The 25,918-nt window shown below is 54.2% G+C and overlaps 1 protein-coding gene across 1 annotated transcript in view; it reads right to left on the bottom strand.

Annotated features, from left to right (window-relative positions):
- Positions 1 to 2,391: 2,391 nt before the first annotated feature.
- LOC119979548 (triosephosphate isomerase-like) overlaps positions 2,392 to 25,918 on the bottom strand; it is a 35,619-nt gene continuing 12,092 nt past the window's right edge. The window contains exons 6-7 of the mRNA XM_038821947.1: positions 3,585 to 3,672; positions 2,392 to 2,633 (exon numbers count right to left, since the gene is read on the bottom strand). Of these exons, the coding sequence (XP_038677875.1) occupies positions 2,515 to 2,633; positions 3,585 to 3,672 (207 nt within the window). The 3' untranslated portion in view covers positions 2,392 to 2,514. The remainder of the gene's footprint in view (positions 2,634 to 3,584; positions 3,673 to 25,918) is intronic.

Raw genomic sequence — 25,918 nt, 5'->3', positions numbered from 1 at the left:
GCAGATGGTGGGCGTTCCCCACGTGTCTGCCCCCCCCCCCCTTTCTTTCTAGATGGTAGAGGTCACGAGTTTGGGAGGTGCTGTCAAAGGGGACTCGAGTCATGAGTGCATTTTGTATCGTATACCGCTGCCACTTATTGTATCCGAGAGTCACTTAGCTTTGTCTATCATGTATTGCTCCCGCAAGCCACCCAGTGCTGTACCATCACTGAATTTCTTGGTATGCCCGCCTTCACTGGACAAGGGTCGATCTCCTGGGTTGCCGATAACAGTAGAGTGGGAGATATGCTGGGCTATGTTACACATTGTGGTGGGGTACAATTCTGCTGCTGATGGCCCACAGCAAGAGCGCCGTCTGGAGTTGCTAGATCTGCTCCGATTCCATCCCGTTTAGTTTCATGGTGGTGCCACACAACACAATGGTATAGTGAGTTAGCACAACCAGGGCCCCAGGTTCTCATCTGGCCTTTGGACAACTGTGTGAAGTTTGCACATTCTCCCCATGTCTGTGTGGAATTCCTCCAGGTGCTCCGGTTTCCTCCCATAGTCCAAAGATGTGTTGTTAGGTGGATTGACCATGTTCAATTGCCTGTTTAGCGTTTACGGGTTTGCAGGTTAGTTGGGGTTACATGGTTATGGGGATAGGGCAGGTGGGAAGACTTGACGGGCCAGACTGCCTCCTTCTACACTGTCCAGATTCAATGGAGCATGAAGGTAGTGCCACACACCACAATGAACGGTATCCTCAATGTGAAGACCAGACTTGTAGTCTCCACAAAGACTATGCAGTGGTCACCGATAGGTATGCATAGGTGCATCTGTAACAGGCAGGTTAGTGAGGATGAGGTAGAGTATGTTCCTTCCTCTTGTTGGTTCCCACACCACCTGCTGCATGTACCGGCCTTTTAGTTATGTCCTATAGGGCTGGGCCAGCTGTCAGTAGTGGCACTACCGAGCCACTCTTGGTGATGGACATTGAAGTCCTCCCCACCCAGAGTAGATTCTGTGACCGTGCCACTCTCAGTGCTTCCTCCAAATGGTGTTCAACATGGAGGAGTATTGATTCATCAACTGATGGTGGCCAGTACGTGGTAATCAACAGGTTTCCTTGGCCATGTTCGACCTGGTGCCACGAGACTTCACAGGATTCCAGAGCAGACACCAGGCCAAACATCAGATCGCTGTTCACGTGACCAGATGGAGAGGGACATAGGGTTCCCCACAATCAGGTTGGTGGATGAGTGTCAAGCAGCAGGCAGGTTGGCACAGGAGTATCAGAATCTTGGTTTCATCAGAACTCAACTCATCTCTCACCCAGAACAAGAAACAGCCAGCTCCCCTTTTCACATACATTGGCAACGCGGCGCACCACCTTCAAAGGGTTCCGACAGGGCTGTGGTGTTTCCATGAGTGAGACCAGAACTTTGGGGGAGAACGTGGAACTCGCTCCCACGGGGAGAGAATGTGGAACCCGCTCCCACAGGGATTGGGGGGAGAACATGGACCCTGCTCCCAGAGGGAGAGAATGTGGAACCTGCTCCCACATGGAGTGGGGTTGAGGGTGATTCAAATTGATGTGTTACTTCCAAGGCAGAAAGGGGTGGAGGAAAAGAGTGAGAGTGCAGGAAAAGTTATATGACACAGACGCCATCTCAGTCTATATATTTAATATTCTATCTACTATCACAGAAAATGGCAGCACATCCTCACAAGGGAGGGGGGGGAATAACACCGACAACACTTTGGAGGCTCACATCACACCCAGGCAGTAAGAGAAATGAAGAGTTTGCTCTTCGGGAGGTGTACGGCGCGTGTGGGGATTGGACAGAGGGAGAAGGGGAGCAGTGCGAGGCGAGGAACTTGCAGCCCCTCAACCAGATCTCCCCCCACCCCCCCCATCCAAAAGAAGGATATATACTCTTCTCTAACTGCACTTCAATCAGCTAAGGTGTCAGGAAGTGCCTGGGATGAGGATGGCGATGTCTCTCTTTCTCTCCTTCCCTTTCCCAACTCCTCATGTCTTCTGCCACAGAAGGGCCCCACTCACAATTCGGAGCCAGCAATCCTCCATCTATTGAACATGCAGTTCTGACATCACCAGAGGGAGGGGGGGCAAATATCTCCCCTGGTCCAAAACAAAGGCGTAAAGTGAACTCCCCAGAGGAGGGTCGCACCTCATCTTCCCTTCCCTCCCGATACAGAAAGAGACAGAGAGAAAGACACACACACAGGGAGGGAGAGAGTGAGATACAGAGAGAAAGAGACACACACACATACGCAGAGAGAGAGCAGAACACACACAGGGAGGGAGACTGTGAAAGAGACAGTGAGAGAGAGCGACATACACACACAGGGAGGGACACCGGGGGTTTTGGGGGGGGGGGGGGGGGGGGGGGGGGGGGTGCGGGCCTGTCCAATGACCCTCGGTGACGCACTTTCCCGGAGATGGGGCCTGATTTCTGGGCCCAGCCCCCCACCCCCTCTCACTTCTCTGCAGCCTGGACACCTGCCCGACTACTGTTTGGCATTGATGATGTCCACAAACTCCGGCTTCAAGGAGGCACCGCCCACGAGGAATCCATCCACATCGCCCATGCAGGCCAGTTCCGCACAGGTCCCGGCTGTGACCGAACCTGAGAAAAGATAAAGACACGGGGAGAGTGAGGTGGGGGATAGGGGAGAGGGGGGAACCGAGCGAGCGAGGGAAAGGGGAGGGGGGGGGGAAACCGAGCGAGCGAGGGAAAGGGGAGGGGGGGGGGGAAACCGAGCGAGCGAGGGAAAGGGGAGGACCGAGCGAGCGAGGGAAAGGGGAGGACCGAGCGAGCGAGGGAAAGGGGAGGACCGAGCGAGCGAGGGAAAGGGGAGGACCGAGCGAGCGAGGGAAAGGGGAGGACCGAGCGAGCGAGGGAAAGGGGAGGACCGAGCGAGCGAGGGAAAGGGGAGGACCGAGCGAGCGAGGGAAAGGGGAGGACCGAGCGAGCGAGGGAAAGGGGAGGACCGAGCGAGCGAGGGAAAGGGGAGGACCGAGCGAGCGAGGGAAAGGGGAGGACCGAGCGAGCGAGGGAAGGGGGAGGACCGAGCGAGCGAGGGAAGGGGGAGGACCGAGCGAGCGAGGGAAGGGGGGGGAAAGAGAGAGAGAGAGACCAAACGAGTTGTGGGGAGGGGGTGAAAAGGCGGGGATGTGAGAGTCAGTGGGTGGGTGGTTGGGGAGGTCCGGGACAGAAAAAGAAATAACTAAGTTTGTCAATAATAGCAGCACCCACAGTATCCCCCCAGATTCCCTTCAGGGCCAAATCTGCCCAACGCGCAGGTTCATAGGTCAGCATTTCGAAGGAATAGGGAGGAACAGAGAAGAGAGGGTTTCAACCCACTGTGTCGATGGCAGCTCGCTCTGCATCTACCCCCTTTGACTATCCTCAAAAACCACCCGCGGGCGATTTTCCATTCAGAACAGGAATTCCGTGCTCCCTAATTCAAGTACAGGGCGCTGTTGGATTTAAATCTCTCCGCCAGCCCTCCTTGGGTGCCAGCTGAAGGAAGGCCGGATTTTGCTCACGCTCGAAGAGACGCTCAAACGCACCCACCTCCGTAAATTATACGGCAACACTTCGATACGTCCTCAGAGACATGGTCCTTGAGCCACTTGCGAATCTTCTCATGAATCTCTTGGGCCTTTCAGAAGGGAGAGAAATAATATCAGGGGGCGGGGGAGGGAAAGAGAGACGGGGGAGGGAAAGAGAGACGGGGGAGGGAAAGAGAGACGGGGGAGGGAAAGAGAGACGGGGGAGGGAAAGAGAGACGGGGGAGGGAAAGAGAGACGGGGGAGGGAAAGAGAGACGGGGGAGGGAAAGAGAGACGGGGGAGGGAAAGAGAGACGGGGGGGGAAAGAGAGACGGGGGAGGGAAAGAGAGACGGGGGAGGGAAAGAGAGACGGGGGAGGGAAAGAGAGACGGGGGAGGGAAAGAGAGACGGGGGAGGGAAAGAGAGACGGGGGAGGGAAAGAGAGACGGGGGAGGGAAAGAGAGACGGGGAGGCGAAAGAGAGACGGGGGAGGAAGAGAGACGGGGGGAGGGAAAGAGAGACGGGGGAGGGAAAGAGAGACGGGGGAGGGAAGAGAGACGGGGGGGGGAAGAGGACGGGGGAGGGAAAGAGAGAGACGGGGGGAGATAGAGAGACGGGGGGAGATAGAGAGACGGGGGGAGATAGAGAGACGGGGGGAGATAGAGAGACGGGGGGAGATAGAGAGACGGGGGAGGGAAAGAGAGACGGGGGAGGGAAAAGAGAGACGGGGGAGGGAAAGAGAGACGGGGGAGGGAAAGAGAGACGGGGGAGGGAAAGAGAGACGGGGGATGGGAAAGAGAGACGGGGGAGGGAAAGAGAGACGGGGGAGGGAAAGAGAGACGGGGGAGGGAAAGAGAGACGGGGAGGGAAAGAGAGACGGGGGAGGGAAAGAGAGACGGGGGAGGGAAGAGAGACGGGGGAGGGAAAGAGAGACGGGGGAGGGAAAGAGAGACGGGGGAGGGAAAGAGAGACGGGGGAGGGAAAGAGAGACGGGGGAGGGAAAGAGAGACGGGGGGGGGAAAGAGAGACGGGGGAGGGAAAGAGAGACGGGGGAGGGAAAGAGAGACGGGGGAGGGAAAGAGAGACGGGGGAGGGAAAGAGAGACGGGGGAGGGAAAGAGAGACGGGGGAGGGAAAGAGAGACGGGGGAGGGAAAGAGAGACGGGGGAGGGAAAGAGAGACGGGGGAGGGAAGAGAGACGGGGGAGGGAAAGAGAGACGGGGGAGGGAAAGAGAGACGGGGGAGGGAAAGAGAGACGGGGGAGGGAAAGAGAGACGGGGGAGGGAAAGAGAGACGGGGGAGGGAAAGAGAGACGGGGAGGGAAAGAGAGACGGGGGGAGGGAAAGAGAGACGGGGGAGGGAAAGAGAGACGGGGGAGGGAAAGAGAGACGGGGGAGGGAAAGAGAGACGGGGGAGGGAAAGAGAGACGGGGGAGGGAAAGAGAGACGGGGGAGGGAAGAGAGACGGGGGAGGGAAAGAGAGACGGGGGAGGGAAAGAGAGACGGGGAGGGAAAGAGAGACGGGGAGGGAAAGAGAGACGGGGAGGGAAAGAGAGACGGGGGAGGGAAAGAGAGACGGGGGAGGGAAAGAGAGACGGGGGAGGGAAAGAGAGACGGGGGAGGGAAAGAGAGACGGGGGAGGGAAAGAGAGACGGGGGAGGGAAAGAGAGACGGGGGAGGGAAAGAGAGACGGGGGAGGGAAAGAGAGACGGGGGAGGGAAAGAGAGACGGGGGAGGGAAAGAGAGACGGGGGAGGGAAGAGAGACGGGGAGGGAAGAGAGACGGGGGAGGGAAAGAGAGACGGGGGAGGGAAAGAGAGACGGGGGAGGGAAAGAGAGACGGGGGGGGAAAGAGAGACGGGGGAGGGAAAGAGAGACGGGGGAGGGAAAGAGAGACGGGGGAGGGAAAGAGAGACGGGGGAGGGAAAGAGAGACGGGGGAGGGAAAGAGAGACGGGGGAGGGAAAGAGAGACGGGGGAGGGAAAGAGAGACGGGGGAGGGAAAGAGAGACGGGGGAGGGAAAGAGAGACGGGGGAGGGAAGAGAGACGGGGGAGGGAAAGAGAGACGGGGGAGGGAAAGCGAGACGGGGGAGGGAAAGAGAGACGGGGGAGGGAAAGGGAGACGGGGGAGGGAAAGGGAGACGGGGGAGGGAAAGGGAGACGGGGGAGGGAAGGGAGACGGGGGAGGGAAAGGGAGACGGGGAGGGAAAGAGAGACGGGGGAGGAAAGGAGACGGGGGAGGGAAAGAGAGACGGGGGAGGGAAAGAGAGACGGGGGAGGGAAAGAGAGACGGGGGAGGGAAAGAGAGACGGGGGAGGGAAAGAGAGACGGGGGAGGGAAAGAGAGACGGGGGGAGGGAAAGAGAGACGGGGGAGGGAAAGAGAGACGGGGGAGGGAAAGAGAGACGGGGGAGGGAAAGAGAGACGGGGGAGGGAAAGAGAGACGGGGAGGGAAAGAGAGACGGGGGAGGAAAGAGAGACGGGGGAGGGAAAGAGAGACGGGGGAGGGAAAGAGAGACGGGGGAGGGAAAGAGAGACGGGGGAGGGAAAGAGAGACGGGGGAGGGAAAGAGAGACGGGGGAGGGAAAGAGAGACGGGGGAGGGAAAGAGAGACGGGGAAGAGAGAGAGAGAAGGGGAAGAGAAAGAGAGAAAGTTAGCTGGTTCCAGGATTATGACCGAACAACAGTGCAGGAATGGCTGATATATTTTCCAGTTGGGTTTGGTATCAGGGCTGGTGGGGAACGTTAAGGTGGTAGGTGTTCTCTAGATGTTTGCTGCACCTTTTGTCCTTCTAGATGGTGATGGATTTGGAAAGTGCCATTATTATGTCCCTTTCAGAAAGGTTTAGTCTCTCATCGTGTGACTTGATGTAATTTGCGGCCGTGAGGTGAGAGGGGGTTTCAGTTTGTCTGCTGTGGACTACAGATAGAGAAAATAAGTACTTTCTCTGTCTGTCTTAGTTTTCATTTTAAAAGGCTGTTCCAGTAAATAGCACATTGGGTGTGATTAACTGCCTTGGTAACTTTAAGGATAGTTATTTTCCAGGAGTTTAAATCTGTTTGGAACTGGATCAGAATTTCAGGAAAAAGACCAGTCCTATTCAACTGGGAACCCAGTGTGCTGGACCACGCCCATGAAAAGGGGTTTGGGTTTAAATGATTTTGTGATTGAATTGGAACAGTTAAAAGGACAATTCATTAAGTGTTATGCATAGATTACTGTAGCTGTGTGGTGTCTTTATGCTTGTAATTGAGAAAAATTCTTCCTGTGTTTGTATGTTAACTATATCCTTAGAATAAAGCTTGTTTGATTAAAGTGTCTTGGGAGTCTGCTGAATCACACCTGAAGCGAGGGCTTTGAGCTCATCTTAGCCAAATTCAACATAAAAGGTTGTAGGTCAGGTGAACTCCATAATATACTTTGGAGTTTCTAAGCCCTGGCCCATAACAAAATTGGGGGCTTGTCTGATAAAGGTCGATCTTCTGTGATTGGGTTGGCTTAGTGAACTCCTGGACAGTGAGGGGTGAGCATATTTGTGTTTGTTTTTCAGGTGTTGTTTTCAAGTTTAAATAGGGAGTCTGCTGTGGACAATGGCTCTTTCAGAGGCTCAGACATGTTTGGGGGTGGAGAAGGTCACGCGCAATACCTTACAAATGATGCGAAAACAAGGCTTTTTGAAATGACAAAAACATTGCAGTTAACATTGCCTGACAAAGTACGGAAGAAAGGGGTAATTGCAGCAGTACCTGAGCATTTAAACTTGCCTGAGTCACAGTCAGAATCACTGGAACTGGCAAGAATTACAAATGAAACAGCTTGAACATGGAAAAAGGGGCGGCACATGGCACAGTGGTTAGCACTTGGACTGCAGCGCTGAGGACCCGGGTTGGAATCCTGGGTCACTGCCCATGTGGAGTTTGCACATTTTCTCCGCGTCTGTGTGGGTTTCACCCCCACAATGCAAAGATGTGCAGGTTAGGTGGATTGGCCACGCTAAATTGCCCCTGAATTAAAAAAAAACAATTGGGTACTCAAGAACTTCGTAGTTAAAGGCTTGGTGGGGATCTTTATGTTCAAACAGTGACAATTCATTTTAAGACAGTGGCTAAACAAATGAAATGGCCACAAGACATGTGGGTATTACTGATTTAAACAACGTTGGTAGGTAGAGCTAGCAAAGTGTTTGCATCACTATCAGAGGAGGTATCTGGGACGTATAAGGAGGTGAATAAATCCATCTTAGGTGCATATGAACTAGTGTCTGAAGCCTACAGACAAAGGTTTAGAAATTTAAAGAAACTGATCAAACATACAGAGTTTGTAAGGATCAAACAGAATAATTTTGACAGGTGGATAAGGGCTTTGAAAATAGACCAAAAGTCTATAGAGAAATGATCATTTTGGAGTTTAAAAATTAAATTCCTGATGTAGTGAGAACTCATGTGGAAGAGCAGAGGGTTAAAACTGCGAGATAAGCAGCAGAAATGGCAGATGATTATGAATTAGTTCATAAATCAAACTTTGGTTTCCGACATCAGTTTCAGCCTGAGAGGGATAGAAACTGGGGTGAGAGAAAAACCCAGGTGGTAGAGGTAAAGGAGATCTAATGGGAGATAATAAGGATAATGTACCTCAAGATTAAAAAAGAAATCCAGGAGTGTGGAAGAGACATGAAAAGTTTCAGATGTTTTTACTGCAGTAAACTAGGCCATGTAAAGTCAGTGTTGGGGGTTTAATAAAAAGCACTGGGAAGGCTGATGTGATATAACAGGATCATTTTGTTAAAATTATAAAGGAAAGCCCAAGTGAAGCGAAGTAGATGCAAAAGAATGTACCGCCTGATCAAGAGGTACTTGATAAGAAGGTGCCAGATCCTGTTAAAGAATTCACTTGAATGGGTAAAGTTTACTTATGTGTACCAGGAGTAGGAAAAGTCCGAATTTTAAGAGATACCTGAGCAAGTCAATCTTTGATGGGAATAGATAAGGAGTGTCATGTGAGTGTCCTTTTAAGAAAGGTTTTTGTCTTATCACATGGCTTCAGTGATATCATTGTGTGGATGGAGCTGGACTGTGGCTCTGAGTTTTTACTTTCACTTTGAGTTTGGACTGGTTTGAACTGCACAGGTTGAAAGCAGTGTCTCTCTATCTTCATTTTAAAAGCTGTTTCCAGCCTGCTTGGTAACTTAAAAAGAGATAATTGCTTTCTGGAAGGAATTCAAACCAGCTGGTGAAAAGGAGAACAGAGTATCACTAACAACAGTCTTATACCAGTGAGAATGCCGTGTGCTGGGCTACACTTTTGAAAAGGAGCTCCTGGTTTTACTTGATTTTTGATTTGGAACAGTTAAGGGGGAATTCAGTAAGGGTTATACATAGATTACTGTAGCTGTGTTTGTGTCTTTGTGTTTGTACTTGATAAACATTCTTGCTGTGTGTTTATACAAATGTTAACTAAATTCTTAGAATAAAGCTTGTTTTTTTTAATTAAAAGCGCCAAAGAGGTCTGAAGAATAAGACCTGAAAGACAGACTCTTGTGCACATCCTAGCCAAATTCAACAAACAGTTTTGGTCAGGTGAATTCCAGAATATATTTTGAGATTTCTAAACCCTGGCTCATAACAGGAATTATGTAGTTTGGGAGGAATATTGCCAGAGGGTGCGTGGGAGCAGTTAGAGGCAGCCTCATGCAAAGGTACCAGCCTAGGGGCACTTGTAACGGCACCTCTGCCATTCTCGCCAGCCTGTCCGGTGGTGGTGGCGGCATTAAAGATCTGGGGTCAGTGGAGAAGGCACAGAGGGAGCCTCAGTCTGGACCCTGGTACGAAACAATCACAGATTTGCCCCGGGTAAGATAGACGGAGGGTTTCAAAGCTGGCATAGGGCAGGCATTAAAAGGATCGGGGACCTGTTCATAGATGGGACCTTTCCCAGGCTGAAAGCGCTGGAGGAGAAATTCAGTTTGCCCCCTGGAAATGCTTTCAGATACCTTCAGGTACGCGCCTTTCTCAAAAAACAGGTGTTACCATTTCTGCTGCTACCCCCACGCAGGATACAGGACGGGGTGGTCTCCGGCAGCTGGGTAGGGGAGGGGAAGGTGTCGGACCTCTACCAGGAACTTCAGGAGGCGGAGGAAGCCCCAGTGGAGAAACTTAAGGGCAAATGGGAGGAGGAGCTAGGCGGGGAGCTGGATGCGGGCCTGTGGGTGGATGCCCTAAACAGGGTCAATTCTTCTCCATCTGCCAGGCTTAGCATAATCCAGTTTAAGGTGGTCCACCGGGCACACATGACAGCAACCAGGATGAGCAAGCTCTTTGGGGTTGAGGATAAATGTTCGAGGTGTGCGGGAAGCCCTGCCCAGCTCTTAAGGGATTCTGGCAGGGTTTTGCTAAGCCAATGTCCAAGATCTTGACACGCGGGTGGTGCCGAGTCCAGAGATAGCGATCTTTGGTGTGTCAGACGATTTGGGAGTTCAGGAAGCGAAAGAGGCCAATGTTCCGGCCTTTGCCTCCCTGGTAGCCCAGAGACGGATCTTGTTAATGTGGAGGGACTCGAAGCCCCCGAGTGTAGAGACCTGGGTTAGTGACATGGCTGGGTTTCTCAGTCTCGAGAAAATAAAGTTTGCCTTGAGAGGGTCCATGATGGGTTCTCTCAGAGGTGGCCGCCGTTCCTCGACTTTCTAGGCGAGCAGTAAAGGTCAGCAGCATCTTGGGGGGGGGGGGGGGGGGGGGGGGATTCTTACGTCGTTTTGTTGTTTTATCTGTATATATGGTTAACATTTATTTTGTTATGTTAATTGTTGCGACCGGTTATGCAAAAAATTATGTTTTTGACAAAAATTTGAATAAAAATAATTTTTTTAAAAAAAGAAAAAGAACAAGATCAGGTGGAAGATGAGGCAGATATTTTTAGTTTTTAGTATATTTTCAGGAAAGTTGGCAGAGTTACAACAGAAAGAGGAAAATAAAATGGATAAACCAGGAAGCATACACGGAAGAGGAATCAGAGTGAATACCAGAATGTTATTCCCTTGAAAATGATGAGAAAATGGGAGACCGTTACACATTCAGGCGGATGAAAAATGGGCAGAAGTTCATCAAGTAGTATTGCCAGTAGAATATAGAAAGGAGGTGTTGCGAGCAGCACGAGGTCATTTGAAAGTAAAGAAAACTCAAGCTAAAACACAAAACGTTTTTATTGGTTTGGGCTACATAAAGATGTAGTTAAAGTTGCTTCACAGCTCCAGGGTCCCAGGTTCGATTCCCGGCCTGGGCCACTGTCTATGAGAAGTCTGCACGTTCTTCCCGTGGGTTTCCTCCAGATGTTCCGGTTTCCTCCCACAGTCCGAAGATATGCAGGTTAGGTGGATTGGCTATGTTAATTCTCTTAGTGTCCAAAGGTTATGTGGGGTTACGGGGATAGGGTGGATGTGTGGGTACAGGGTGGAGGTATGGGCTTAAGTAGGGTGCTCTTTCCAAGGGCCGGTGTAGATTTGATGGGCTTCCTGCACTGTAAATTGACTGAAATTTTGTCGATCATGTTTGTCAATCATGTCACACATGTCAAGTGATAGGGAAATCTCAAGCGGTTATAAAACCAGCACCCTTAATACCCATTCCAGCATTTGAGGAACCTTTTACAAGGGTCTTAATTGATGGCGTAAACCACTTCCTAAATACGAAAAATGGGAATCAATATCTTTTGACTATAATGGATGTATATACTAGGTTGCCAGAGGCCATTCCAGTACGCAATATTACTGCTAAAACGATTGTGGAGAAGTTCCTTAAATTTTGTACTCGATATGGACTACCACTACCCACAGAAATACAATCGGATGAGGGATCAAATATTACCTCAAAAGTTATACAAGGAGGTTATGGATAAGATAGGAGTAAAACAATTTAAATCAAGCTGTGCCATCCAGAATTCCAGGGAGCATGAGAACGGTGTCTTCAGACGTTAAAGATAATGTTGAGGGCTTATTGTCAAGATTATCCAAAGGATTGGGATAAAGAAATTCCATTAGTACTTTTTGCAATTAGACATGCACCTAACGAGTCAACCAAATTCAGTCCTTTGAACTTATTTTTGCTCATGAGGTAAGAGGACCACTCAAATTGATCAAGGAGAAATTGGTGAGTGAGCAGTCTGAAGTTACATTATTGGATTACGTGTCACATTTTAGGGAACGATTAAATAGAGCAGATGAATTGGCTAAACAGCATTTAAAAGTTGCACAGCATGTGATGAAACAGAAAGCGAACAAGAAAGCACAAGTTTGTAGTTTTGCCAGTGGAGATAAAGTTTTAGTATTGTTACCAGTGGTAGGTGAACCTTTAAAAGCAAGGTTTTGTGGACTTTTAAGATTTCACAAAAAATGAGGTGAATTATTTGGCAAGACCAGATAGAAGGAAAAATCACAGTGAGTCACGTGAATATGTTTAAAAGGTACTTTGAAAGGGAAGGAGAGAAAAAGGAGGTTTTAATGATTCTAACTCAAAGTGACGAACCAAATCCAGATGATTCTGAATTTGACATTAAATTAAAAGACGAGGATGTTCTTAAAATTGGGATACATTATTGAGTTACTTTCCAGAGGAAAAACGAACTGACCCAAAAGAGTTATTAATATCACATTGCAAGTTTGTGGAAATAAACTGGGAAGTACTAAAATAGTTATACATGATGTAGATGTGGGAAACGCTGCTCTAATTAAACAACATCCTTATAGACTTAACCCTCTAAAATTGGCACAGGTTCAAAAATAAATTGAAAGTGTGCTTTAAAATGGCATAATTGAAGTGGGTTACAGCGAGTGGAGTTCACCCATAGTGATGGTACCGAAACTGGACAGTACCCAATGATTGTGTGTGGGCTATAGAAAGGTTAATGCAGTTACCAGAACAGACTCTTATCCTATTCCATGGTTGGAGAACTACATTGAGAAGGTGGGACAATCAGCTTTTACCTCCAAACTGTTTTTACTTAAAAGTTACTGGCAGGTACCTTTATCCAAAAGGGTGAAGGAGATTTCAGCTTTTGTGACTCCAGATGGTATATACCAATTCAAAGTTATGCCATTTGGCATGAAAAACACCACAGCCACATTTTAAAGGTTAACAAAGTCATTTCAGGATTACCCAAGTGTGTGGTATACATAAGACGATCTGGTGATTTTTAATCAGGCATGGAAAAAACATTTGAAGCATCTGACCAATTTATTCGATCGACTTCAGGAGGCGGGTTTGGGGTAAACCTTGCCAAAAGTGAGTCTGGAAAAGCCATGTCACGTTCCTTGGCCATACAAATGGTTTTTACCATAAATTTGTGCTGAATGTTAGCAGAGTGGTTGCTCCACTGGCTGACTTGTTGAAGAAGCGTAGCAAATTTCAGTGGACGGCGGAGTGTCAACAGGCATTTGAAGGCCTGAAGGCTGTGTTGCCCACCCCAAATGACACAAAACCATTCAGGGCGGCTGTCGCTGCGAATGATGTGGAAGTATCTGCTGTGCTCTTGCAAGATGATGGAATAGAGCGGCCTATTGGGTATTTTTCCAAAAAATTAATGATCACCAGAGGAAGTATTCAACAATTGAACTTGGTGCTGGCTTTGCAACATTTTAACATTTATGTTACCAACAATTCATCTGAAACCATTATATATAATGATCATAATCCATTGACGTTTTGGAGAAATAAGAATAAAAAGGCCCGACTGTTCCGATGGAGTTTATTACAGCAGCCATTTAATTTAAAATTTACATGTGGCAGGACGAGAAAATGTGATAGCTGATGCTGTGTCACGAATGTGATGAAGAGAAGCAGGTTCATGGTGGAAGACAGAACTAAAATGGACTATATTATTGTAAATGTTTGCCTGTTTTGGTGTTTTAAAAAGTATGTATGTTTATTGTCAAATGTTAGAATGGGCAAGTGAAAAGTTGAAAAATGAAACCATCTTTGAAGTTTATTTGGTCTCATCATGTGACTTGATGTCATTTGCAGCTGTGAGGTGAGGGGGCTTTCAGTTTGGCTGATGTGGACTGAAAACAAGTATTTTCTCGGTCTTTCTCCGTTTTCATTTTAAAAGGCTGTTAACTTTAAAGATATAGTTGTTTTTCGAAGGAGTTTGAATCTGCTGTTTGGAACTGGATCAGAATTTCAGGAAAAAGACCAGTCCCATTCAAGTGAGAATACAGTGTACTGGACCACACCCTGGAAAAGGGGTTTGGGCTTAATTGATTTTGTTATTGAATTGGAACAGCTCTGTTATACACAGATTACTGTAGCTGTGTGGTGTCTTTATGTTTGTGATTGATAAAAATTATATACATATTTTATATACATGTTAACTACATTCTTAGAATAAACCTTGTTTGGATTAAAGTGCGGAGGGAATCTGATGAATCATACCTGCATCAAAGGCTTTTGTGCTCATTCTGGCCAAATTCAACATGAATGTTGTAAGTCAGGTCAACTTCAAAATACACTTTGCAGTTTCTAAGCCCTGGCCCATAACACCGTCGACGGAGTTTTGGTGAGTTACTGCATGCATCATGTAGACGGTACACACGGCTGACACTGTTAGTCAGTGAATGGAGTGGTGAGGGAGTGAATGTCTGTTGGTTAGTGTGTCGATCGAGCAGGGGCTGCTTTGTCCTGGATGGTGTCGAGCTTCTCAAGTCTTGCTGTGAGCCGCACTCATCCAGGCTAGTAGTAGATTATCCCATCACACTCCTGATGTGTCCTTGTAGATGATGGACAGGCTTTTGGGCGGGGGATTAGATCCCTATCACCCAAAGCTGCAGACTGGCTGTCCCACCTCTCAGAATCTCTCCAAATGGAGCAAATCAAATTTGCCATCCAAGGGTCAGACGGCGGCTTCCATAGAACGTGGGAACCATTCACCCAATTGCACCGTGACCTGTTTGTGGCCAACGGACAAGCAGAGGAATAGCCTGGTAGCCAAGAATCAGAGGAAAGTAGCCAAGGAATGAGAGGGAGAGATAGACTGGGCCGGGGGGGGGGGGGGGGGGGGGGGGCAGCTAAACCTAAGAGGGATGAAAGGCGAACACAGGAGAAGGGGAGGGGTAAATGGGGCAGAGAGAGAGTTTTTGAAGGTTCGATTTCCATCTCAAAACATTTTGGGTTGCCACGGAGATCGGGACGCATCAGGGTACATGCGAGGAAACTGAATCACTGCCCAACTATTTCAGCAAGCCCTCTCCCATCCTTGCTCTCGACCACTTTACTGACCTGCTGAGGGGTGGCTGTCTTTGCAGTACCAATAGCCCAGGACTGGTTCGTACGCCAGCACGACTTTCTCCAGTTCTTCACGTTTTCTGTGGATGTGGAGAGAAGAGGTATCAGCTGCCTAGGCATGGTAGACGAAAAGGGGCACTTGCCATAATTTTGTTTGACAGGTAGTTACAATGCAGCGTTCCACCAGCACTACAATCCCGCCCAAACAGCACAGTTCTCACCTAGCAGTGCATGCTCCTCCCACCCAACCCTCACCAACCACAGCATGGCACTCCACCAGCACCTACTACCCTCCCACAGAGCAACTCTGCCCCAGCACCAACTCCCACAGCACGGCACCCCCCAGCACCGACCCTCCCACAGCGCGGTGCTCCTCGGCACTGACCCTCCCACAGCGCGGCGCTCCTCAGCACCGACCCTCCCACAGCGCGGCACCCCCCAGCACCGACCCTCCCACAGCGCGGCATTCTCTCGGCACCGACCCTCCAATAGCGCGGTGCTCTCTCGGCACCGACCCTCCCACAGCGCGGCGCTCCCTCAGCACCGACCCTCCCACAGCGCGGCACCCCCCAGCACCGACCCTCCCACAGCGCGGCGCTCCCTCAGCACCGACCCTCCAATAGCGCGGTGCTCCCTCGGCACCGACCCTCCCACAGCACACGCTCCCCCAGTAACGACCCTCCCACAGCGCTCCCCCAACAATGACCCCCCACAGCGCTCCCCAGCACCGACCCTCCACAGCGCTCCCCAGCACCGACCCTCCCACAGCGCTCCCCCAGCACCGGCCCTCCCACAGCAATCCCCCAGCACCAACCCTCCCACAGCGCAACAGTGCCCCAGCACCAATCCTCTCACAGGGCAGCACGGTAGCACATGTGATTAGCACTGTGGCTTCAAAGCGCCAGGGTCCCAGGTTCGAGTCCCTGCTGGGTTACTGTCTGTGCGGAGTCTGCACGTTCTCCCCGTGTCTGTGGTGGGGGGGGGGGGGGGGGGGGGTTTCCTCCGGGTGCTCCGGTTTCCTCTCACAGTCACAGTCCAAAGACGTGCAGGTTAGGTGTATTGGCCATGATAGATAAATTTCCCTTAGTGACCAAAAAGGGTAGATGGGGTTATTGGGTTACGAGGATAGGGTGGACGTGAGGGCTTAAGTGGGTCAGTGCAGACTCGATGAGCCGAATGGCCTCCTTCTGCACTGTATGTTCAATGTCTATATCCCACAGTGCGCCGGCACACCCTCCAGCAACCACCCTCCAGCAACCACCCTCCAGCAACCACCCTCCAGCAACCACCCTCCAGCAACCACCCTCCAGCAACCACCCTCCAGCAACCACCCTCCAGCAACCACCCTCCAGCACCCACCCTCCAGCACCCACCCTCCAGCACCACCTCCAGCACCCACCCTCCAGCACCCACCCTCCAGCACCCACCCTCCAGCCCACCCTCCAGCACCCACCCTCCAGCACCACCCTCCAGCACCCACCCTCCAGCACCACCTCCAGCAACCCCACACCCCCTCCAGCAACCAACCTCCAGCAACCACCCTACAGCAACCACCCTCCAGCAACCACCCTCCGTACCTGCGATAACCTTGGTCTGGGCAAATACGACCTCCTCAGTGCAAGCCGCCTTCGCGCTCATCCAACTTCTCACCGATGCAGGCAATGACGCCCAAGCCGGCCTCAAGGGCATGTGCCACCTTCTGCCCAATCAACTGCAGGTCGTGGAGATTTAGTTAATCCTCGCCGAACAACACAACACACCTTCTAACCAGCCAACATGGAGGCAGCCACCCGCACCTCATTGCCCCCGTTACCAAAAACTAATTCCCCAATCACTTTCTGAGGATCTGTCCCAGTCACAACTCCTCACCTTTGCCCACTGTAAAGCTCAGCTCTGCTGTTGCCAGCCCCCGCCCGTCAGGACACACCCCAAGCCTCAATACCCACTCCCTGTGCTCGCTGACCTACAATGAAAATCACTTATTGTCACAAGTAGTAGTAGATTAGTAGTGAAGTTACTGTGTAAAGTCCCTAGGCTCTTGGTCCGGCAATGCCACCAATACAATTCAACATCTTGTTCAAATTGCTCCTCGCAGCCTGCTCCCCATCTCTAACCTCCTACCGCCCCTACAACCTTCCCCATATCTGTAACCTCCTCCAACCCCTGACAATCCTCACCATTTCAGTAAACTGCCACTACTACACTCCTCCAGCCCTGCACCCCTCCCTACCTCTGTAACCTCCTCCAGCCCCACACCCTCTCTATCTCTGTAACCTCCTCCAGCCCCACACCCCCCTTCTCTGTAACCTCCTCCAGCCCCCACACCCCTCCCTATCTCTGTAACCTCCTCCAGCCCTGGCAACCATTCCTATCTCTGTAACCTTCTCCAGCCCTGACAACCATTCCTATCTCTGTACCCCCTCCAGTCCCTACACCTCGCTATCTCCTCACCGCTGTAACCTCCCCCAGCTCTTACAACCCTCCCTTCTCTGGAACCTCCTCCAGTCCCTACAAACAGCTTACTCAAACAGGTGCCGGAATGTGGCGATAGGGGCTTTTCATAGTAACTTCATATTTGTGACAATCAAAGATTATTATTAACTCTCCCTGTCTCTGTATCCTCCAGCCCCGACATCCCCCTCGCACTGTAACCTCTCCAGTCCATACACCCCTCCCTATCTCTCTAACCTCATCCAGCCCCTACCCCTCCCTATCTCTGTAACCTCCTCCAGCCCCACACCCTCCTATCTCTGTAAACCTCCTCCAGCCCCGACACCCCTCCCAATCTCTGTAACCTCCTCTAGCTCCTAACCCTTCCCTATCTCTGTAACCTCCTCCAGTCTCTATACCCCTCCTTTTCTCTGGAACCTCCTCCAGCCTCCACACTCCTCCCTATGTCTAACCTCCAGCCTTTCCTATCTCAGGAAATCTCCTTTAGCCCCTATATCCCTCCTGATATCTGTACTATCCTGGGAGTGTTTGATGGGGACAGTGTAGAGGGAGCTGTACTCTCTAAACCCTGTGACGTACTGTTCAGGGAATGTTGATGGGGACAGTGTAGAGGGAGCTTTACTCTGTATCTAACCCCATGCTGTACCTGTCCTGGGAGTGTTTGATGGGGTCAGTGTAGAGGGAGCTTTACTCTATATCTAACCCCGTGCTGTACCTGTCCTGGGAGTGTTTGATGGGGACAGTGTAGAGGGAGCTTTACTCTGTATCTAACCCCATGCTGTACCTGTCCTGGGAGTGTTTGATGGGGAGAGTGTAGAGGTAGCTTTACTCTGTATCTAACCCCGTGCTGTACTTGTCCTGGGAATGTTTGATGGGGACAGTGTAGAGGGAGCTGTACTCTCTAACCCAGTGCTGTACCCACTGACACGAAATTGCATTCAAATGACCGGGATCCAGACTCTTACCTACCTCGTCACACTCTCCGAAGACATGGCGCCTCTCTGAGTGGCCCAGAATAACCCACTTGCCTCCACAATCTTTAATCATCGCAGGACTGCAAAGTGAACAATATTCCCATCAGCACATCTCTGGCCGAATAGACACACACCAACACCCTGTGGACAAAGACACGATTGCAACTGAGGGACAGATGCCAGCCAGGACTACTCCGACAAGGCAACTGTATCCTTGCGCCTGGTAGCACAAGCCATCAACCCACCCAGGGATGTTCAGCAATTGTCTCTCCCGCACCACCTCCCACCAACACACACCAACAAAATAAGGAATCAATGCACTCGAGTACCTGATTCCCCGGTGAAGGCCCTTTCTCCACTTTGTAGCAGTTCTGGGCCGCCACTTCGAACTTGCTATCCAAGGCCTTACGGATGCATTCGAGATAGGGAGCCGGAACTCCGAACACCACTCTAGAGGTTGGTTAGAAAGAGGGGGTATGGGAGCACGGGGGGAGAGACCGTGAGAAGGAGAAAAGACCGGGGGGGGGGTGGGAGAGAAAGAACCGGGGGGGGGGGGGGGGGGGGGGGGGAGAGGAGAAAGACGGGGGGGGGGGGAGGGGGGGGGAGAGAGGAGAAAGACGGGGGGGGGGAGGGGGGGAGGAGAAAGACGGGGGGGGGGGGAGGAGAAAGACGGGGGGGGGAGGAGAAAGACGGGGGGGGGAGGAGAAAGACGGGGGGGGGGGAGAAAGACGGGGGGGGGGGGGAGGGGGGGGGGGAAAGACGGGGGGGGGGGGAGGAGAAAGACGGGGGGGGGAGGAGAAAGACGGGGGGGGGGAGGAGAAAGACGGGGGGGGGGGGAGGAGAAAGAGGGGGGGGGGAGGAGAAAGACGGGGGGGGGGGAGGAGAAAGACGGGGGGGGGGAGGAGAAAGACGGGGGGGGGGGAGGAGAAAGACGGGGGGGGGGGGGAGGAGAGAAAGACGGGGGGGGGGGAGGAGAAAGACGGGGGGGGGAGGAGAAAGACGGGGAGGGGAGGAGAAGAAAGACGAGGGGGGGGGGAGGAGAAAGACGAGGGGGGGGGAGGAGGAAAGACGAGGGGGGGGAGGAGAGAAAGACGAGGGGGGGGAGGAGAAAGACGAGGGGGGGGAGGAGAAAGACGAGGGGGGGGGAGGAGAAAGACGAGGGGGGGGGGAGGAGAAAGAGGGGGGGGGGGGGGGGAGAAGACGGGGGGAGGAGAAGGACGGGGGGGAGGAGAAAGACGGGGGGGGGAGGAGAAAGACGGGGGGGGGGGAGGAGGGAAAGACGGGGGGGGAGGAGAAAGACGGGGGGGGGGAGGAGAAAGACGGGGGGGGAGGAGAAAGACGGGGGGGGAGGAGAAAGGAGGGAGAGGGGGGGGGAGGAGAAAGACGGGGGGGGAGGAGAAAGACGGGGGGGGGAGGAGAAAGACGGGGGGGGAGGAGAAAGACGGGGGGGGAGGAGAAAGACGGGGGGGGGAGGAGAAAGACGGGGGGAGGAGAAAGACGGGGGGAGGAGAAAGACGGGGGGGGAGGAGAAAGACGGGGGGGAGGAGAAAGACGGGGGGGGAGGAGAAAGACGGGGGGGGGGAGGAGAAAGACGGGGGGGAGGAGAAAGACGGGGGGGGGAGGAGAAAGACGGGGGGGAGGAGAAAGACGGGGGGGGGAGGAGAAAGACGGGGGGGGGAGGAGAAGACGGGGGGGAGGGAAAGACGGGGGGAGGGAGAAAGACGGGGGGGGGGAGGGAGAAAGACGGGGGGGGGGGAGGAGAAAGACGGGGGGGAGGGGAAAGAGGGGGGGAGGAGAAAGACGGGGGGGGGAGGAGAAAGAGGGGGGGAGGAGAAAGACGGGGGGGAGGAGAAAGACGGGGGGGAGGAGAAAGACGGGGGGAGGAGAAAGACGGGGGGGGAGGAGAAAGACGGGGGGGGGGGGAGAAAGACGGGGGGGGGAGGAGAAAGACGGGGGGGGGAGGAGAAAGACGGGGGGGGGGAGGAGAAAGGGGGGGGGGAGGAGAAAGACGGGGGGGGGAGGGGAAAGACGGGGGGGAGGAGAAGACGGGGGGGGGAGGAGAAAGACGGGGGGGGGGAGAAGAAAGACGGGGGGGAGGAGAAAGACGGGGGGGGAGGAGAAAGACGGGGGGGGAGGAGAAAGACGGGGGGGGGAGAAAGACGGGGGGAGAGAAAGACGGGGGGGGAGAGAAAGACGGGGGGAGAGAAAGACGGGGGGGAGGGAAAGACGGGGGGGAGGGAAAGACGGGGGGGGGGAGGAGGAGAAAGACGGGGGGGGAGGAGGAGGAGAGAAAGACGGGGGGGGAGGAGGAGGAGAAAGACGGGGGGGGAGGAGGAGAAAGACGGGGGGGGAGGAGGAGAAAGACGGGGGGGAGGAGGAGAAAGACGGGGGGGAGGAGGAGAAAGACGGGGGGGGGGAGGAGGAGAAAGACGGGGGGGGGGAGGAGGAGGAGAAAGACAGGGGGGGGGGAGGAGGAGAAAGACAGGGGGGGGGAGGGAGGGGGGGGAGGAGGAGAAAGACGGGGGGGGAGGAGGAGAAAGACGGGGGGGGGGAGGAGGAGAAAGACGGAGGGGGGGGGGGAGGAGGAGAAAGACGGGGGGGAGGAGGAGAAAGACGGGGGGGAGGAGGAGAAAGACGGGGGGGGAGGAGGAGAAAGACGGGGGGGGGAGGAGGAGAAAGACAGGGGGGGGGAGGGGGGGGGGAGGAGGAGAAAGACGGGGGGGGAGGAGGAGAAAGTCGGGGGGGGAGGAGGAGGAGGAAAGACGGGGGGGGAGGAGGAGAAAGACGGGGGGGAGGAGGAGAAAGACGGGGGGGGGGGGAGGAGGAAAGACGGGGGGGGGGAGGAGGAGGAGAAAGACGGGGGGGGGAGGAGGAGAAAGACGGGGGGGGGAGGAGGAGAAAGACGGGGGGCGGAGGCGGAGAAAGACGGGGGGGCGGAGGAGGAGGAAAGACGGGGGGGGGAGGAGGAGAAAGAGGGGGGGGGAGGAGGAGAAAGACGGGGGGGGAGGAGGAGAAAGACGGGGGGGGGGGGAAGAAAGACGGGGGGGGGGAAGAAAGACGGGGGGGGAGAAGAGGGGGGGGGAGAAAGACGGGGGGGGGGAGAAAGACGGGGGGGGGGAGAAAGACGGGGGGGGGAGAAAGACGGGGGGGGGGAGAAAGACGGGGGGGAGAAAGACGGGGGGGGGGGGAGAAGACGGGGGGGGGGGGAGAAAGACGGGGGGGGAGAAAGACGGGGGGGGGGAGAAAGACGGGGGGGGGGGAGAAAGACGGGGGGGGGGGAGAAAGACGGGGGGGGGGGAGAAAGACGGGGGGGGGAGAAAAGACGGGGGGGGGGAGAAAGACGGGGGGGGGAGAAAGACGGGGGGGGGGAGAAAGACGGGGGGGGGAGAAAGACGGGGGGGGGGGAGAAAGACGGGGGGGGGAGAAGGAGAAAGCGGGGGGGTAGGAGAAAGACGGGGGGGGAGGAGAAAGACGGGGGGGGGGAGAGGAGAAAGACGGGGGGGGGGAGGAGAAAGACGGGGGGGGGAGGAGAAAGACGGGGGGGGAGGAGAAAGACGGGGGGGAGGGAAAGACGGGGGGGGAGGAGAAAGACGGGGGGGGGGGAGGAGAAAGACGGGGGGGGGGAGGAGAAAGACGGGGGGGGGAGGAGAAAGACGGGGGGGGGAGGAGAAAGGGGGGGGGGAGGAGAAAGAGGGGGGGGGGGAGGAGAGAAAGACGGGGGGGGGGGAGGAGGAGAAAGACGGGGGGGGGAGGAGGAGGAGAAAGACGGGGGGGGGAGGAGGAGAAAGACGGGGGGGGGAGGAGGAGAAAGACGGGGGGGGGAGGAGGAGAAAGACGGGGGGGGGGGGAGGAGGAGAAAGACGGGGGGGGGAGGAGGAGGAGAAAGACGGGGGGGGGGGAGGAGGAGAAAGACGGGGGGGGGGAGGGAGGAGGAGAAAGACGGGGGGGGGGAGGAGGAGAAAGACGGGGGGGGGGAGGAGAAAGACGGGGGGGGGAGGAGGAGAAAGACGGGGGGGGGGGAGGAGGAGAAAGACGGGGGGGGGGGGAGGAGGAGAAAGACGGGGGGGGGGGGGGAGAAAGACGGGGGGGGAGGAGGAGAAAGACGGGGGGGGGAGGAGGAGAAAGACGGGGGGGGGAGGAGGAGAAAGACGGGGGGGGGGGGAGGAGGAGAAAGGGGGGGGGGGAGGAGGAGAAAGACGGGGGGGGGGAGGAGGAGAAAGACGGGGGGGGGAGGAGAAAGTGGGGGGGGAGAAAGAGAAAGACGGGGGGGGGAGGAGGAGGAGAAAGACGGGGGGGGAGGAGGAGAAAGACGGGGGGGCGGAGGAGGAGAAAGAGGGGGGGCGGAGGAGGAGAAAGACGGGGGGGCGGAGGAGGAGAAAGACGGGGGGAGGAGGAGGAGGAGAAAGACGGGGGGGAGGAGGAGAAAGACGGGGGGGGGGGTGGAGGAGAAAGAGGGGGGGGGAGAAGGAGAAAGACGGGGGGGGGGAGGAGAAAGACGGGGGGGGGGGGAGGAGGAAAGACGGGGGGGGAGGAGAGAGACGGGGGGGGAGGGGAAGAAGAGAGACGAGGGGCAAGAGAGGATGTGTGCAAAGAGAGAAGTTAGACCATCGGTCCAGAATCTGCCATTTCCCCTCCAACACCACCCCAACAACCAGGGACATGTAACCTGGGAATGTGTGCATGGTGCCTCCTGCATTCAAATAGCAAGCTGCTATTCTTTTGGTGGGGTTGGGAGCAAAGAGGGGAGGGGGAGGGAAACCTGAGCCTCCTGAAGACGCTCAAAAGGTTGAAAGAGCTATTCCAGTCGTGGACCGCAAGCCTTCTAAAATGTCAAGAGGGCTCCATCCCTCTATTTTTAAACACAGTCACGACACTGAAAGGTCAGGGCTGCCCCACAGCAGTCTCTCCTTCTGCCTGACTGACTAATATCGAAGATGACAGGATGCCAGGTCAGTACAAACCTGCCGCTCGCTCGACCGACAAAGGCCGAGTGGAGCTGGAGGTCAGGGGTAAAGCATTTTGCCACGCTCGGGTTCACTGGGATTGGGAGAAACCAAGGGGAATGGAATAATAACAGCACTGCAGCATCCACAACACCCAGTGTGAGGGGTGGCACGGTGGCGCAATGGTAGCACTGCTGACTCACAATGCAAAGGACCCGGGGTTGATCCCTGCCCTGGATGACTGCCCATCGGGGCTGGTTTAGCTCACTGAGCTAAATCGCTGGCTTTTAAAGCAGACCAACAGCACGGTTCAATTCCCGTACCATCCTCTCCGGACAGGCGCCGGAATGTGGCGACTAGGGGCTTTTCACAGTAACTTCATTGAAGCCTACTCGTGACAATAAGCGATTTTCATTTCATCTGGAGTTGCACATCCTCCCGTGTCAGCGTGGGTTTCACCCCAAAACCCAACAATGTGCAGGGAGGTGGATTGGCCATGCTAAATTGCCCCTTGAATGGAAAAAAAGAATTGGGTACTCTTAATGTTTTTTTTTAAATTAAATTAAATAGAAAACACCCCAGTGTGAGGACGGTCCTCGCTACCCACAACGTCTACCGATTCCACTGCCTCCACTGGAATGCTGACTTGTCAATCCTGAAGGTCACGGAAGCAAACAGACTGATGAAATTACCCATCTCGGCATTTCCTTCTCTGTCCACAGAACAGATCGCTGGGACTCGCACCCTTTCCATCCCTGCACTCCCACTGAGCTGTGTCACACCCTCACGGCTCGGTGGTATATCCTACCCCTACCTCTCATGGGCCCATTAAACCCCAGAAGGGATCCAAACCATCCAGAAAGCCAATGGAACAAACAAAACTTCCCACATCCTTCACCCCCTCTGAAAAAGGAGGTCAATCTGGCACCCCTCCCGATGTTTACATGGAGAATTCCCACTCTAAAGCATGACGGGTCCCCCAAAGTTTACAAAAGAAAGTCCCATTGTAAACATGACAGGTCATCAAAGCCCCATTCCTTCAAAAGTTGACATAGGGAATTCTCCTGTAAACGTGACAGGGTAGCCAGCCACCATCCCCATGTTGAAATAGGGAAGGCCCATTGTAAATAACATAATCTTATTATTGTCACAAGTAGGATTAACACTGCGATGTGTTACTGTGAAAAGCCTCTAGTCGCCACATTCCGGCACTGTTCGGGTTGACTGAATGTCCAATTCACCCAACAAGCACGTCTTTCGGGACTTGTGGGAGGAAACCGATACAGACACAGAAAATGAAATGAAAATTGCTTATTGTCACGAGTAGGCTTCAATGAAGTTACTGTGAAAAGCTCCTAGTCGCCACATTCCGGCGCCTGTCCGGGGGAGGCTGGTACGGGAATTGAACCGTGCTGCTGGCCTGCTGGTCTGCTTTAAAAGCCAGCGATTTAGCTGAGTGAGCTAAACCAGCCCCATCAGGGAGAAGGTTCAAACTCCGTAGACAGTAAACCGCACCTAGGGCTGTAAACCACACCACGGACGACAGGTCGTCAAGGCCGACCCCTCCGACAGTTTACATAGGGCGGGCCTGTCCCAAAACGTGACAGGTCAGCCAGGAAGGAACCCCCCTCCCTCTAAAAGGTTTACATTCAGAATTCCCATTCTAAACGTTGAGTTCCCAGCTGGGGCCCCACCCCCTCCCAGCTGGGGCCCCACCCCCTCCCAGCTGGGGCCCACCCCCTCCCAGCTGGGGCCCCACCCCCTCCCAGCTGGGGCCCCACCCCCTCCCAGCTGGGGCCCCACCCCCAGTTTACATAGGGATTTCTCAATGCAAACGTGACAGGTCCTCCTGGCCCCGCTCTTACCGGTCTGATCGTTTATCTTGGCCTTGTTGATGCTGCAGACCAGCTCGGTCAACGCTTTGCGGTTGCCGTTCATCTTCCAGTTACCCCAACGAAGAACTTTCGGGTCATGGCTGCGGGAGATTATGTTTAACTGACTTTCCTCTCGGTGAGAAATCGGAGGTGAGTGAGGTGCGGGAGCCGAGCACGGAAACAAATAAGGACAGGGAGAAAGGAAGGCGACTGAGACAGAGCGGGTGCTGCGCGGCTCCCTTTATAACCTGACCTCCGCACACGTGACCTCGGGGAGGGGCTCAACGGTCGCGTCGCGCGCTCTGCTCCCTCCACGTGCCAGAGGGGCGGAGAGAAGCGTCCGATTGGCCGGCTGCCCCCACGTGGGGCCTCCTTTTCCTCTCAGCATTGGCTGCAGGAGGGTTGGCTGCAGGAGGGTGCGCGGAAGGGCGGGGCAATACCGGTCTCCCGGCAACTGACAGGAGCTCAGCCCCCCGCTACCATTGGAGAATCGGCTTCACCCGCCCCGCCCTCTGGGAGGTCTGCCGTTCTTTGGGGTGAATTGGGGGGGGGGGGGGGAAACAACCCCGTCTCATCGCCATTGGCCAAAATGTTAAAGCCCCGCCCCCCCAAACGGTCCGCCATCTTTGATAATGGCCCAACCGTCTTTTTTAAACATCACAACACCGCCTCGTTTCACTCGCCGCTTAAGCCCCAAGGAGCGGGAAAGAGGTGGAAACAAAATCCCGTCGGAAGAAAAGGAACAAGAAGACGGTTTCCAGAATCCTTCACGGCCTAGGGCTGTGCCAGATTGGGCCGGCGCCATCATTAGTGCTGGCAAGTGCCAAGGAGAGAGGGAGAGCAGATCTCGTTTA

The sequence above is a fragment of the Scyliorhinus canicula genome, chromosome 16 (genome assembly GCF_902713615.1).
Source record: "Scyliorhinus canicula chromosome 16, sScyCan1.1, whole genome shotgun sequence".
NCBI classification, from domain to species: domain Eukaryota; kingdom Metazoa; phylum Chordata; class Chondrichthyes; order Carcharhiniformes; family Scyliorhinidae; genus Scyliorhinus; species Scyliorhinus canicula.
This window is presented reverse-complemented; position numbering and strand designations above follow the sequence as displayed.